This window comes from Symphalangus syndactylus, chromosome 4 (assembly GCF_028878055.3).
Source record: "Symphalangus syndactylus isolate Jambi chromosome 4, NHGRI_mSymSyn1-v2.1_pri, whole genome shotgun sequence".
NCBI lineage: Eukaryota > Metazoa > Chordata > Mammalia > Primates > Hylobatidae > Symphalangus > Symphalangus syndactylus.
Window position 1 is genome coordinate 123,868,431 of NC_072426.2, and position 17,361 is coordinate 123,885,791.

Sequence of the window (17,361 nt, forward strand, 5' to 3'; positions counted from 1 at the left end):
CATTTTTATAACCAAAGAAAAATTATTATTCCAGGATTTAGAAATAGGAAAAGAACCTTCCTCCTCTTTCTGTTTTTCTAAGGTAACAAACCAATATACTAATTTCAATGTTTCAGCTTTAACAAAGGTTTCTTTTTAATGCAAGGGAATAACTGATTAGAAAATAAAATAGTCAAACAGAAAGTATCCCAAAGGAATTGGTTTGTCTTGTTTAAGTTGAAGGTAACTATATACTCCATTCGCTATGCTAATGGTGAGACACAGGTACAGAATATATGTCAGATGTTACCCTTTAATATCTAACATTTATTCTTTGTATTAGCCCAGTTTTTAATTTATTGAGAAAATGCACAAATGAGAGGTGTGGAGAAAAATGTTTTTAAAGGCAATTTTAAAGATCAGAGGAAGAAGTTTGAGAGGGGGAAGGGCTGTATGGAGGGATGAGCAGCAGGATAGCAGAATAGATGAAAAACAAGAAAGCCACTCAGGGGTCTGAAGCCTAGTTCACTTGACAAACAGGCTTAAGTTGTGTAAGATTCCTTGGCAAAAACAGTCCTGTGTTAAAAATATAAACTTTGATCCTATCAGTTCTGAAATCATCTCCACTCTTTCAACTCAACCTCTATTATATTCTAGTCGCTCTTCCTGTATTCCTCAGAGTAACATTAAGTGGCTCAAACACACAAATTCTTTTAAATTATAAAAACCAATTTATTCTCTGGGGAAAATGTTCTGAATTTTAAAAACATTTTCAAACAAACAGTAGGTACTTACATTTGCACAAAATGATTTAAAGGAATAGTGTTTAGTTTCAAAGATAAAAATATCTGTAAGTGACCATTTTTCTCACTCACAGAAGTATTTACAGCAGTAGACATACATCTCCCTCCAAATATTCCAGAAAAAAAGTTTTTAAGTCTTGACAAAAAGAAACAAAAATATCCCCAATTCAGCATATTTTCTTCTTCCTTATTTATTTTAATGCAGGTATCAGTTAAAAAGGAAAAACACTGCAGGAACATAAATGTCCTCATTTACAGAACACCTTAAAGCATTAACATCTATATAAAATTAAAACTTCTCCAAGTAGTTGACTGAAAAATTGTTTTTAATATAAATTGGCAGGAGTTTTAACTTCTGGAATATAAGGAAGGTTGCAGTGATACAGACCATTTCTTCATTGGGCCAAAAGATCTCCATATTTCACAAGCAACAAGAAAAAAATAATTTAATGATGCTGTACAGAATCAGATCAGAGAGAGACAAAACTTGTAACTTCTCTAAAAGGAGCAAATAACTTCAGATTGGCAGAGATTCTAATTTTCAGAACAATTCATTAGACATCTTTAAATTAAATCAAATTTTAGGCTTTGCTCTATATGTGTTTAAAAGCATGATAGAATATCTTGAATTAAATCCCAGTCTTTCTTACATTCAGAAGTTACCAGAAATCGGAGAGTTTAATTTTGGTAACCTTCCTTTCCTAAAGAAACTAATGCATTTTCAGACATTTCAGTCATGGGACAAAGTAGAAAAAATTTTTAATTGATAGAATTTCAGAATTAACAAGTTTTCTCTACACTGGATTAGTTAACTTATCAAGCTCAAAACAATCAGTTTCATACAATCTACCAAGTCCTGTCTTAATAAAGGCAGCAATATTGAAACAAAGTGCTAGAAATATGCATAAGACAAGATATGATTTGTTCGTATAGTTTTAAATAAAATTATAATATTTTCATCAAGAGCTACTTTGAAATGCTTCTAAATCATTCAGATTTAATAATTCACATGATTACAAAATCAAAGAACCTTTTACCAATAAACTCAAAATATGCGTATGTATATACATGTACACACACATATGCTATCAGCCTGCAAAATAAATTATTCCACTTTTTAAGCCACCTTTTTCTACAGGTTGCTTATTTTGCTCATTTTTAAAAGAAACTGTTTCCTCTCAGAGCAAATTATACGATTCTTTTTCTTGAAATAAACCTAATTTTGGTTTTTATGACTGGGCTACAAATGTTTCTTAGTAAAAACAAAGTTGCCAGGGTCTGAAAAGTAATGAGAAATACATTTTAAAGGGGAAATTACATTTTCATTTAAGAATAGAAAATTATGCAGTGCCTTGTAAAATCTACTATAGGTAATGGGAAACAGAGGTATCTCACACACACAAAACCTGCTTCCATGCACGACAGCGTAGTAAGTCATGGGGACAAAGCAAGGAGAGTGATTTATTGGCATCATATCCAGAAAACATAAAGGCTAAACAAAATAATTCCACTCTCAATCTCACTGAATTTTGTATCTTAATTCACCCTTGACCCTTTGAGGCAAAATATATTTATAGACAATGTTCTCTGAGGTTCCTTCCCCTGCTCACAAAGAGCTAATGATAAATGCCATTAAGTAGAATTTGTTTTTGAATCTAAATGAACTTCAATAATCTAACTAACTGGTAGGGAATCATAAACTAAAGAAGATAATGACATTGCATATAAGCCAAGGCAATTTAGAAGAAATTCAAACTAAGCCTGTCAGATTTACCAATCCCAATCCTATCCAACAGCACCCACCATCCCATCATAAGAAAAAATGAAACCCCCTCATCTTCTCACCTTGGGGTCGATTTTTTTGAAGTTAGGATCCTCTTCATCCACCTCAAAATAGAGTTCGGAGGAGGTGACAGAAAGAGTGCCCTTCACTACAACAGAGGGGGCCACAAGCTGAGCTGGTGTGCTCAGGCTAACAGGACCTGCCAAAAGGAAAAGACAAACCACACAAGTTGGAATGATATTTTTCAAAAAATCAAATTCGACCAGAAATTGTATTTAATCTTTTCATTCTCACGTCTAGTACTGAACTGCCTGCCAACTACTTCTACAGTTAAATATTCTGTCCACCCCAAATCTTCCTCTGAAAATGCAAAGTCAGGATTCTCATACTACAAGATCTATAACAGGCGGTTAATGATAAAAGTAAACTAGGATGCAATTATTTTACAGGGAGTCTGCAAAGCTTTGGTCTAATCTCTAGGTAAGAAGTGGCTCTGCCTAAATAAGTCCATCCACATTCCATTTAGAAAACAGGCCTCAGGCTATCTAACAACAGGAACAACAACCAGGAGCAAAGAAGCCTCAATAGGCTTCCAAGGCCAGGAGTTAGCTTACAGTATGGTAGAGGCATGACTACAAAAAGATCACTAGCTTATTAATGAAGTGGGAAATGTTAAACCATATTTTCTGATAGAGATTTTATGCCAGCTTGACACAAAACCTCTTCCATAACAACTTTACCCCATCAATGACTGGTAAAAATACTTCTTTTCTAAGCCTTCCTTTCAACTGTTAAGTATTGTTCAATGCTTCCCAATCTAATATTAGTGTAGTTCAGGGACTCTGGGAGTAAACAGCTGGAGGGTGGGTTTCCAAGTGAATGAATTTTTATTGGAATAATCAAATCTCCACAGGGCTTATCAAAGAGACAAATCAGACTGCTACTGAAAACAATAGATTCACTACAGATAGAACAGCATAATGTATATTAGAGCTAAATATAAAATATGAACTAAAAATGTTACATATGTGTGTGTGTGTGTGTATATACATACACACACACACACACACACACACACAGAGAGAGATCGACGTAGAAAGAATTTGAAATTCCATTGTCAATTCCTCACGGTATAAATCCTACAGGGGAAGAAAACAGCATAAGAGAAGATTGGCACTTATAGTTCTGAATTAATATAGTGCCTATAAACAAGGTGGGCCTATTCAGGTAATCAATGGGTGAATAAGTGTTTCAAAATTCAGATGAATTGACATTTCCATCGATTGTTAGAAGGGTGATAGTGCTTAATCTCACATCAATCTTAATGTGTGCCAGTAGGACAATAGAAGGGATGCTCTGCGGAGATCAGAGCAGGTTTTACCCTCTATTCCCAATGTACAAATACATTGTGTTTGCAGATGGGCAGCGGATAGCTGCAGAACAGCCATGATTTCCCAAAGCTCATCCTTATAAATGGATGAAATAAGAAGCTATGTGTTCTTTTGCTGTCTCCTTTTGCCCTCTGTACATTAGCATGTAATACTGAGAAGAAATAACATTTTTTCAATCACTCCCAGACATTCAATTACAGGGTAAGCAGACAGCTGCAGGAGCTAGGGCAGCCTAGGTCCTACAGAAGACCCCTGACAATTTCCACTTCATTTCTAACCCACACCACTTTATTAGCGTGGATTACTTCTTAATCCTATTGCCATTGTCAAGATTATATAATTAAACTCCCCTTTCACCTCTATTACTGTATGAATGTATTACTAGTAGCAAGAATAGAAGCAAAATAAAGGAAGAAATGGGTAAATGGATGTGAAGGAAAAGACAACAGAATAGCAGTATCTACCTTACTCTCCACTCCTACCAATTAATTTTATTTTACTTTTTAGAGAGGTTTACAGTTATCAGAGAAGATACCATCTTCTCTTTTTGCTCTTCATTACCAAGTGGCATAGTAGCACAGGTTGCAGATATGTCACCAAAAGCAAGATTTTTAATGCCTTTTCTCTTAAAATTGTCAAAATGGAAAACTATGTAATTTTCACCTATTGAAATTATAGAACCTTTCAGACTTTCTTCCTTGAGGGACAGAGCCACAGGTATTAAAGTAAAAAAGCCATTTAATGAATGACTAAAATTTCCGGCTAAACAAGAGAATTTTTCCCATAAGGGATGTAAAACTGAGAATCTGCAGAGTGCAAATCAAAATTCCTATATCAGGCAAAATACGTGAATATTGTGAAAAGCCATGGCATTCTCGGAATTGATTTGAGAGAGTTACATGCATATACAGCGTATTCACTAAGACCTGTATATCAAAGCAAATAGCTTCTCTCCCTCCAAGCTTTATTTACCAAAAAAAAAAAAACTGGCAGAATTTTACTTACAGTCCTACTTTACAGAGATTTGGTAACTCCTATGGGATGGGTGAAGCAATTTTGTTCTTTTGTTGCTGCTTTTAAACTTTTTTCTTTTTCAGTGAAAATTATTCATAAAAGAAAAAAATGAGGAGAGTAAGAAGACTGAATAGAATAGAAAAATAAAGGAGAAACGGTAGAAGATAAGGGGGGAAGTGTTTGAAATAACCAATTAATGTAATTGTGGGTATAAGCTTGGTAGTCCTAGTGGTCACAGCTGAAAAAGTAAGTAATTAGATGCTTATTGTCCCAGAGGTAGCTGAAATATCTGCACAACCACCAAATTTACCGGCCAGATTCTCTAAATCTTTCTCATCCACGGATGACAGAGTATCATCATCGCCTTCCAGGAGGATCTCGTTTTCTGAGTTCTGATTTCCTAAAGCCTGACTCTTGATGGACTGTTTTCCTTTAGCAAGGATATCTTCATCTGTGGCTGAAATGAAAAGGAAACAAAGCTGTCCATCAGCTCTGGGAAGAGCACTTCGGCAGAGGGGTAAGGGCTTAGGTAAGGGTAGGTGGCCAAAGATGGTCAATCTTTTATACATAGAGTCAGCTACAGTGGAGAAAGTGATTGGGATGGCACACACGCCTGATCTGACAAACTCGATCCCCCAACCTAGTCTAATGTTACCCTAAACAAGCACCCTAATCCCATTAAATCTGACCCCTGCACTGCTCACCAAACCATTTATTTACTTATAGTTAGGGTAGGAGTGGTTCAAAAGCAGTACTTTTTTTGAAAATTCATTAATAGGAACAATCAAAACCCGGTTTTGGAAGCAATATTTAACAGCAAAAAAATAAGGACTGATTCATTCCTCCAAATAATGTTATACTGACAAACATTTTGGAATGGTTGAGGAGTGGCTGTGGAGGAGAATCCAGAATTAAAAAGGGTTAAAGCTAAGAGACATCCACAAGCCAGTGAGGATTTAGGCCCAGATACTGAAGCCATATCTGACACTAATAAGACTACAGCAGCTCCTCAAAGCTGCAATCCCTTCTTTATCTACCCTCCCTCCTTCCTTCCTTCCTTCACATTACCCTCTTCCACATGTTCACACATACACTCACTCCTCCGCCCTTTCGTCCCTTATACAAATACCCAGGAGCAAGGCGGTGTGGAAACTAAGTGGAAGCTCAAACACTACCTCCCCTGCATGTTTAAACTAAAGGGCTAAGGCACCCCGGGGGCAAACATAACAGAAAGCCTGGGATGAGAGGCATGTGGGCAAGGGGCCTCGTGCGGCCTGAACTGGAGCAGCCTGTGGAGAGCAGCAGTACCAGACTCAGGCACTATGACAAGGCAGCAAACTGCAGGCGGATGGAGGAAAAGAGAACACCACATCTAGGGAGGGAAGAAACAGCCCTGCAGAGCACCTACACTCAACAATGGGATCCGAAAGGAGAGCAAAGACACAACTGAAAGTGGAAAACCCTGAAATTCAAAACTCTGATTCAAAACCCACATCCTTCCAGGGCGCCTCCTGTTGTTTTAAGCAGCTTTCTCCTTACGACAAGCAGGAAGGCAGATGCTAACTTCTGAATTGTGATTTGTAAAACTTCATATGTGTATCTTTTCCTTATTTTTTTTGAATGGTGTCATATAAGGGAAAGTTAAGAATCTTCACCTGACCCTCCTGGCTTCCAGCTAGATAAATCCCAGAGGTAAAGCACCTGATCTACCCAGGCTGCAGCTTTTGATATGGAAATCAGACGGCTAGGGTTTTGTTTTTTTTTTTTGCTCCACTGCAGCTTCTGCCTAGGCATAAGGCCCAAACCCCAGAAAGGATAAAGCAGTCAATTTGCAGTAACACACCTAATATGTATACATATCTATATAATTTATTCTACATGGTTAACCTGCACATGTGTTACCTGATTTGGCAGATCAAAGGTTCTTAGGGTTTGATAAGTACGTTTACGGATGATGTTAAAGGTAAAAGTTTTTTTTCTCATATTTATTGCGAAGTCACCATGTATACCATTTATATACAATACTTATAGTGCTACTTAAACATAGGAGTGTTCTATTTAATAAGAAGTCATGGGAAGAAGCTTTCTATATTTACCTTTAAATACACTCTATGGGTAAATAAAATCTTTCATACAGGCTGCATTGTAAGCTACATACATATGACGGTCTGGGCATATGTTTGAAAAGATTACTTTAGTGGATCTAATTAAAGTGGCTTTATTTAATTTTTATTTAATTTTTTTGAGGCAGGATCCTGCTCTGTCACCCAGGGTGGAGTGCAAAGGCACAATAACAGCTTACTGCAGCCTCTAGGCTCAAGCAATCCTCCCAGCTCAGCCTCCCAAGTGGCTGGGACCACAGGTGCTTTCCACCATGCCCAGCTAATTTTTTAATTTAACTTTCTGTGGAGATGAGGTCTTCCCATGTTGCCCAGGCTGATCTCGAACTACTGGGCTCAAGCAATCCTACCACCTCAGCCTCTCAAAGTTGCTGGGATTACAGGCATGAGTCATCTCAACTGGCCTATTTTTTTTTTAAAGGCTAAAAAGAAATATACTTACAATTAACCAATAATTTTTAGAAAAACAGAACTACGTTCTAAAATCAAATACTTGAAATCTTATATTTCAAGTATTTATAGTTCCTTACTGTAAAATCAGAAACACCGCCCTGAGGCTAAACAAGATCTTTTGCAATTTGCTATCAACATTATTAAAAATATATTGGCCACTGAGAAATGCAAATGAAGCACCATCTTCTAAATGTTTTTATAAAGTAAATTATAATAAATTATTATTTGCCAGTTAGATTTTAGTACAGAATCAGTATACCACATTCTTTTTATTTCTTGGATTTATAATTCCTTCTTCAAAGCAGAAATATTAATAATAAGGCTAATACTACATATCATTTTGCATAAGCCAGGGAGGTGTGTTAAAAATACTTTACATAGTTAATTCATTTAATTCTCATAAACCTCCTTATTTCTAATTTTAAGATAAGAAAGCAGGCTCAGAGAGGTTACATAAATTGACCAAGTTAACATGCATTTGACAATTAGAGTCAGGATTTAAAAACAGGCAGCACGGTGCCAGAATCTGGGCTCTTAACCACGATGTCATATTAGCTCTTAGATGTAAGAAAAAGAAAGAAAACAAAACAACCACTGTTCAAATATGAATGTGTATATAATTAATTTTTTTTACTAATTCTTATGTTTTTCATAGTGCATTTTAAAAGGTTAAATCAGAATAATAATCAAGAACAAAAAATATTCATTTCCAAATCTAAAATTGATGAACATGCCAAACACATCAGAAACAACTAAACACCCTGCTCATTACTTCCTCTGATTATTGCCATACATGTCCTAAAGTACACCAAGCTTATGTGAAAGGAAAAAAGAAGAAACCTCTTTAATCTGCAAACATTTACAAAAAAATGAGAGTCCCCAGTGGCAATATGTAATGGTTTAAAATAGCTCAAAAAATAAATTCACATTCATTTATTAATGACCACGAAAAATATAATTATCCCTTCCAATTGCAATTTAAAAATTTTTAAATATGTTCTAATCATGCTGCCTATATTAAAACACAGTAAGGTAACTTCTGAATTAAAGTTTCATTAAAAATTTTACATACTATAGGTGTACTGTATGCATACACACACCCACTTTAATTTATTTATTTACTTATTTTTACAAGCTCAGATTCTGGAATTGTTCAAACTCCACTGAAAAACCTCTTGTCATGGAAAATATGCAGCTTACTGATATTTAGAATGGTTTTCCTGTAATTAACTCCCCCTTGAGGATTTTAAGTTAGCAGCAGTAAAATTACCAACAGTACTCTAATATACACCACATGCGCTGGTGTTCAATTCTCAGTGGTCTAATAGCTTTCTGCTAAAGAACTTTAAAAAAAAATTAGAACAAAACTTTTCCAAGCATAAAATAAAGGATTATTATCATGTTTATATGTGCTGGGGAAAAGTATATTTTTAACTTTCATTTGCCTTATTCTCAACCAACCATTATAAACAAGTATTTTGATATCTTCTGTGAGTATATTCTACACTCATCTAAAAGTTAATTGGATGAAGTCAAAATATACTTTGGGTTCCATTTTAAAGCTCAATTCAGATATTTCTGGCTAATAAAATTGTTACTAACATGATCGCTGTTTAAATTTTTCATATCATTATTAAGAAATGCATTTTATTCTGGTTTAATTTCACCTTTTATTCTAGTTTAATATTTATCCTAACTTAAACTGCAATTGTTACATAAAATTGGAGAAATCTGTCAGAAATCTCATCTTTAAAAATGATTTGATTCACTGAGGCTAAGAACAATGAAAGGCCTAAGAGAGAGAGAGAGGCTGGTCCTCAAAATGTAAAATTCAATTTCTTCAGAGCTAACTCTGGACATGAGTTGATTTATCTATCCAACACAAACCAGGTAAGTAGAATTAAAATATAAAAAGAGCAAAAACACACACAAAACTCTTCCACCTTTGATATAAATCCTTTTTAACATCTACTAAGCAAGTGAACTGGAATCATCAATAGTCTGTATTAAAGTAAGTTTATACTTTAAGAATTAGCATTTTTAAAAAAGACCACTATTGGAATAACAGAGTGCCTTCAAACATACATAAAATAAAAATGGGTATCTACTTATGTGATGTGAAGCACACAACATAACAGTATTCTGAACAGGACACATAAAGAATATCTTATAATCAACTATTGTTCTAATCTAATTGATTCCCCTCTATAGTTTATGCCATGTCCATAGCATTCCAAGTCAAGAAAACTGACTCTGGAAAAATTAATGAAACTACAAAGCATAATTAGGAGAATAACCCAGGTGCATCTCGTAATAGTCATGGGTTACCCAAAATTTTAGATAGAGAACCTAGTATATGTTGATCCTAAAAAGGAAGCAACAGTATCTGGCATTATTGAAGTTATGAGACAATGGCATGATTTAAGATCTTTACATGATCTGTCATTCCTAGAAAACCAAATGAGTTACTTGTGTCATTCCATATGCTTACAAGATACTTTTAAAACCATGTTAAATTCTCCTTATAAATTTCTATTAGCAAGCACGAATTCTCTACGAAATAAAAATGTCTTGAATTCAATAGGATTCTCTGCTAAACTGTTTTAGCACCTGAATTAAAACCAATCTTTCTACCATTTAAAACACTTTTTACGTGGCTTTAATTTGAATATAAAATTCCCATTATATTTAATAATGAATTTTAGAGGACAGCATAGCACACTGATATGAAAATCTGGGTTTCAGTCAGTTAACCTGGGCTTTAGTCCTTTATCTACTAAAAATTATACTGGCCCTTTGTTTCCTCAGTTTCCTTATCTGTAAAGAATAAAGTTAGACTAGATGTTAGCCTTAGGTTCCTTCTACATCTAAAATGCTCTGATAATAAGTAACTGCTAACCTGGGCTCTGGCATTAGGAAAATGTTACAAATCATTGCTACTAATTTCTAATAAATTTTAAAACTATAAAATGGAAGAAAATGCCCTCAAGAATAAAATGCCCAGCTTTGCTTGAGCTGCTAATTTCCATAAAGAATATTTAATCATAAGAGGAAGTATTAATTTTAATTTTAAAATATGACTCAGTTTCTGCAAAGTTAAAGAAATCTCCCATTATAACATGACTTTTATAAATAACCACTTTGGAGGGCCTCTGTTTGAAAAATTACCTAAAGCTTTTTTCCCCAAGCAAGTTAATGTGAACTTGGGAAGGGCAATTAAATTGTCAGAATTAAAAAATTTGTTTTTAACTAGAAGGTAGCCAGAAGTAGAGTCATGGGGCTGGTATTGATCGCCCAAACAGAGAACATCACTCTTCAGGTATTTACTCTGCCACCTTTACACTAGAGGCTTTCCTTCAAATCAAACCAATCTATAAAAAAGATGGCTCTTAGTACTAAAATACGTAACTGATCTCCAATGCCACTTCTATTTAGATGTCTTCCTTTGATAATGATAATATAGTTCATGGTGTTCTGCATTTTTAAAATGTCCTATCTCCTTAGTTAAATAAATTATAAATAAAAGTGAGAAGTCATAAAAATATAAGAATGACATACTATCCTCATTAATATCTATTTTAAACATTTAAATTCAACATTGAAGCACGGTATTTATCCATGTTAAAATCTGTAATTTCAACTGCTTTTTGATCACATTAACAATTTTGTTTTGCATACTTACTAAGTTTATTTTGATTAGCTTCTTTAATGCTCCAAAATTTTTAAACACCAAATTAAAATTGAATGTCACTATAAAATATTTAATACACCAGTAAAAAATTAAGCTCTTTGTTTACAGAATATATTAGCATAAATTTTCTGACATCAAACAATACCATAATACAATCTATGTGCTGAATTTATTTCCTTATTATTTAAAATAAAATAAACATGAGGTAGGATTAGAATGTTTTTTTCAAAAAATGTTATATTAAATATGATATATCTCTGAAATTATAAGACAACTGAAGAATTTCCTACACATTTAGATTTTTAAACATATATTTCAAACCCAAGTTTTGTTTTTAATGTTTTGCAGTGTGACAATAATTATAAAATTACTATAAAATATTACTCAATGCTTACCTTTGCTGTTCTCTCTCAATTTAAAAATGCACAATAAAACATAGATAATTAACATCAGATTAACCTTTCAATTACTATCAAGAGTAATCAGAGTGAAATCTACTTCTATACAAGTCAAGAGTCTTAGATGATAGTAAAAACATGTTAATAAATTTTTTTTGTCAAACATTAATGCAGATGCTTAGCATTAAAAAAGCTGACAAAACAATATGATTTTAAAAGTTCAACAATTAAAATTTATTCATTAAAAATCCTGTAACTCTTCAAAATGCTTAAATGTATTATTTTTGATAAGAATATTTTAATAAATTCTATATTAAATCTATACCACAAATTTTAAATTGAATTATTGATATCTAAGGATAAAAGATTAACAGTCTATCTATGTCCAATTTTAGAAAACAAACCCTCCCTTTCCAGATATAAAAGGAAAATGTTTTTATGAAAACATACTGCCATGTATAGATCTCAGAACTCACAAATTACTGTAAATGATGGTTTAGAAGACAGAAAAATAATTAAATTTCAAATTTTAAGTGGACATGGTAATATATTTTGCTGAAAATTGCAAAAAAAGTTCACTTTCTCAATGTAAGCATCATTAACCAAAAACAAACCAGAAAATCAAAAAAAACACACAAAAAAAGAAAAAAAAACCCTCTGAAATCTGTTATCACCACCTAAAAACTATATGTACTCTAAAAGCAAAAGTGGCCTAATTAATTCTACATTTTATTTCTCTTTCTCCACCTCCTGTAGTTGAAGATGTAGGGCCATGAGACTATTATTGCTTTTAGATCACTTTGTTATTGACTATTCTCTGTATGATCATTTATTTTAAAGGACTGATGTCACATGTGGTGTTATATCTGATGACATATTGTGGACATTTTCTTCCAGAAATGGCTCTTTAAGGCTGAGTGCAAGAGGTTAAGCTGCCTGACTGGGGCCAAACCTAAGATTACAGATTTTTAATCTAAATTCTCAATATCCTTATTGAATATAAATTAACATTTATTTTGTATACTACATATTTCCATTTAATCACAAGCTGCTGCATGTTAAAACAATACCCTGAAAAAGGAAAATTAAAAGTACTTCTGACTTTATTAAAAACCAATTTATATTTTATAAAGTCAGGATAATTTTAATGTGGGGAGGAGCATTTCCCCCTTAACCAATATATCTTGACTTTCAAAAAATCATAAAATAAATGAAATTTTATAAAAATATATAGTATCAAATCCAAAGGACCTTTTCAGTTTTTCCAATTTACTTATAAGACTTTTACCTAAACTGAATCATAGTCATATGCATTGTAACAAAAAAGGAAAAACATTTTGTTAAGCTCTGATAACAAAATAATATAGAATAGGAACGTATGAAAATAATGTTTATTCTCTTTTTCCATGAGCCATCTATCACAACCATCTTCAAATCAAGGCTCAGAAAGTATCTAGGCACTTGGACATTTATTATTATCTTTCCCAGTTCATGATCTCATGCTAAAATACCAGGATTGGGCGAAAACCATGTATACACAACAGAACCTAGAAACTTATCTGGTTTGTAAATGCTGTCTTCCTGATATTCATGGATTTAAGGCATGCCTCCTGGATTCATTTACTCAAAGCTGAATGTGTCGCTTAAAAGGAGACATATTTAATCCTTGTACTCTGAAACAAAGGGTCTATGTTAAGTAAGTTTTTTATGTGTAACATAATAAATAAATATACTTGACACCATAATTTAATAGGACTCTATAGTAACTATAAAAAAATTTAACTTCTCTTTCTGGTATGAATAACCATGAAATGTGGTGTTGGACCATTTTACAGTGCCTTGTAATAATGAAGTTATGCTCTTCATTACCAAGTCCTGTACCTGCTGCTATTGGCAAGGAATGGTTTATACACTGACCATGTTCCACGGCTGTTTTTAGTGTCGCTTCAGGATGTGTCGATCCTAGAGAGTTACGCACAAATCGTCGCCGGCGCCGCAAGTCATCTTCCCAGTAGTCAAGGCGCCAGAACTCACGAGGACGACTACAATGAAACAGAGAAGCCACATATGTTAGCAATTATCAAACAGCGTGGTAGCACTGAATTTCTGCATAAAGCTCTCCTTGTTTGCTCTGCCTTTTTTTCCCTCTCCTTCCACTTAATTCTCCCTCCATCTCACACTCCCCTTTCTGCAATCTTTAACTTAGGTATGTCCTTGAAAATAACAGTATCACCTTCTAGTCTAAGGAACTCCTTTTCCTTTTCTTGGAAGGTGAAATGAGCACTAAATACATCATTTTGAAATGAATTGCTGACAGTGTGATCAGTTTCCCCACACTCTAGTGGCATGTGCTCTGATTTCAGCCTCATTTCAGCCTCAGCAGGGCACCTTTCTCTGTAGCTGCATTTATAAACCAGAATAGGGAAAAGGCTATTATAAATATGGTATAGCATTACCTATATTAATCAAAGTCCGTCCCCCTTCATTTTTCTTCCTAATTTGTGCCTTTTTGCACAAGGTCAGTAAATCATACCATGAATTCTTGGTCCAGAAAGTGTTAACTTTAATGAATATCTCAGTTACATGGTTATGTATGTGATAATAAAATATTACTCTGTTTAGATGTGCAGGAATTTAATTAAAATAATCTCTTAAAATATTCATTACATTTAGCCCCTGAGGCTTAGAACAACACAAGAAAATGCATTTCTTTTCCATTTACTGTTTTTAAATAAACCATTCCTGTAGAGTGAAATAGCAATCTATTTTCAAGCAAATCAGATTGGATTTCTGTTTTATGTACTCTGTTTTTATATTTAATTAAAAACTACATGCTATATGATGTGCAATAATTGCTATATCGAAAGCATACTTTTGGAAATGTATTTTTTTTGCTCATTTCAAATTCTATATTTTCCCCTATTACATAGACATTTTATATGGCAATATATAAAGGTCAGCTTTCTCTCTTGTTAACTAATCATGATCTAGCATGCTGGAAAAATATTTTATAAGGAAAATACTAAAGTTTTTTCAGGTATAGTAAGAAAAAAAATCTCTGTAGAATACATTAATTCAATAAAGATATAAAGCACGAACACCTGTAAGTTTCAATAATGAAATTAAAAAATTATTCATAATCAAAACTTCTTCAGGAATGACTAATACAAAATACAGTCTTACTCATATTTCGTGAGCTAATAAAATTGTATCTGTCAGCTTTGACAAATTAGTAGTCTTCAACAACTGACAGTCCCAAACTACCCAAGTAAAAGTTACCTTTATTTTGATGTTTTAAAGATGTTATCTTTAAAAATTCAAAATAGGTTTATAAATAAGTACTTTTATCAATTAAAAAGTATCTTGTATTAATAAAAAGCATAAACAGTACATTACTTAAAGAAAATCTTCTTAAAACAGTAGAGACTGACCTCTGAAAATGCTGAAGGGATAAGTACATCAAATATTTCCTTGGGTGATTTTGGTCAGGAGAAGGAGATATAACGTAATCAAAATGTAATACAAAAAAGTATAAGAATTGCAGTTCTCAAAAAGGAAAATTTAAAAAGCTATTATTATATATTTCTTCATTATTCTGTCTAAATTTGAATAAAAACATGATGATATTATTTAAAAATAAATAAATACCCACAGAATATACATACAATCAAAAGACAACAGTTGTTTTAACTCAATTAATAAAATGAAATTCTCCTTAGGTGAGAAGGAAAAAGGCAGTACACAGATGGCTGTGTGTATGGCTTTGATAGTCATGGAGCTTGGATAGGCACTTCATCATTCTGCCTACCTACATTTATCTGTTAAAATTATTATCAAATATCAGCCAGGATGCAGTCGTGAATCACAGGCTGCTCCTCGTCTTCAGGGGAATGATACAATGAGGGTCTATTCATCAGTGCGGCAATCGGCACAAGTAATTAGTTCCCTAGACTGAGATCTCCTACAAAGCCTATTTCAGTCAGCACCACAAACATATGACGATGTAAAGCTAATGAAAGCTGCTCAAATTTGTTAACCTTTTCTGCCATCAATCCTTCTAATACTCTATGCTTCAGTATTATGCAAAGGTAGTAAATTATTAATTTGTCATTCATCCATCCTTCTACATTTTCAGTCAAATTAAATGATGTCATTCTTCTTGATAACAATTAAAATTATAAGAGATGTTAAGCTGCTATGATAAAATTATGACTAAATTAGGTAACAATAGATTCTACAATGCACCACAATGAAGTCAAATTCAATGGCTATTAAGCATATGTACAATAACTTTTATCACACAGCAGAAAAACCAGAGGAATTACAAAATTATTCACAAATTATCAAGTAACTCAAAGATAGTATCTATAGGAAAAATAGCCAAAATTAGGAGGAAATAAAATGATAATATTTATTTTTATAACTTGATACTAAAAAAATGGTCAAAATGGTGACATTTGGCTAAAACAAAAATACCAATGCATCAGGGAACTGAGAATTTGTTCACATAATAGAAATGAAAGTTGTTTCATTTCTGCTAACTATATATATATATATATATATGCACACGTACATACTGTCTTCAAATATATTCTATCGATTTTTTTTTTTTTGAGTTGGAGTCTCGCTCTGTCACCCAGGCTGGAGTGCAGTGGCACTATCTCTGCTCAATGCAAGCTCCTTTTCCTGGGTTCACACCATTCTCCTGCCTCAGCCTCCCGAGTACCTGGGACTACAGGCGCCCGCCACCATGCCCGGCTAATTTTTTGTTTTTAGTAGAGACAGGGTTTCACCATATTAGCCAGGATGGTCTTGATCTCTTGACCTCATGATCCACCCACCTCGGCCTCCCAAAGTGCTGGGATTACAGGTGTGAGCCACTGCACCCAGCCTATTCTATCAATAATTTTTTTAAATACTTAAACATGGTCCAAATAGAATAAATGACTCTGAAATACCGCAGCATAATATTTATAGTCTCCTGAAGCTATGTCACTTAAGGACTATTTTTCCAACACAATCCAGTTACAACACAATTAAAAAAATCTGAAGACAAAGCAAATGTCACTTAGTTCCGATCACATATCTAGAAAGAATGATAAAAATCATTTCAAAAGACCAACAATTTCAATATATTTTTTTGAGAGTCTCTTCATATAAAGCACTGCTCCAGATGATATAGTATACAAAGTTCTCATGTAACAGACTTATAATCAAACAGTTAGCTATTAGTCTCATTTGAGAAAATAGCATTTATCATCCAATTTCAGATTGTGTAGGTAATACATGTTTTTGGAGAAAAAGCCACACACCCACTTATTTGAGATGAAGATCATTACTAGCATATTTAAAGTCATTTGCATAGTAACAAACCTGGACCTAAAGTACAATGTTTTGTTCCCCTAAGTCTGCTCCCTCCAACAACACATACTCTCAGTATAACGCTCTACCACACACACAAAAAAATGAGGCAGGCTTTGTCATTTTAAAACAATATTATAAAGGAGAATGCGTAGGTTTTGGTCTTCAACTTACTTTCTTCACTCTCATTTAAGAAACACTGTTCCCTACCCCGTCCCTTCCTCAAAAGCCTCTTCCAGGGGAAAGAGGATACAAAATTGGCAAATTTATTAATAACATAGTGATCCAACCCTCTTCCCAAAAGGTTATAAAGTAATTAAAAGATTATACATTTTTGTAGTTATCACCATGGTATGACCAGCAAAATT

General features: G+C 33.5%; 1 protein-coding gene across 6 annotated transcripts in view; it reads right to left on the bottom strand.

The window, feature by feature from the left end:
• Positions 1-17,361, bottom strand: part of LRBA (LPS responsive beige-like anchor protein) — a 786,161-nt gene that overhangs the window by 330,934 nt on the left and 437,866 nt on the right. For 5 of the 6 annotated variants that reach the window (XM_055276087.2, XM_063638262.1, XM_055276088.2 and 2 more), the window contains exons 38-40: positions 13,550-13,674; positions 5,281-5,427; positions 2,628-2,764 (exon numbers count right to left, since the gene is read on the bottom strand). In XM_055276087.2, coding sequence (XP_055132062.1) covers positions 2,628-2,764; positions 5,281-5,427; positions 13,550-13,674 — 409 coding nt within the window. Of the gene's footprint in view, positions 1-2,627; positions 2,765-5,280; positions 5,428-11,629; positions 11,663-13,549; positions 13,675-17,361 lie in introns of all 6 variants that reach the window. The other variant, XM_055276090.2, reaches the window with a different exon arrangement.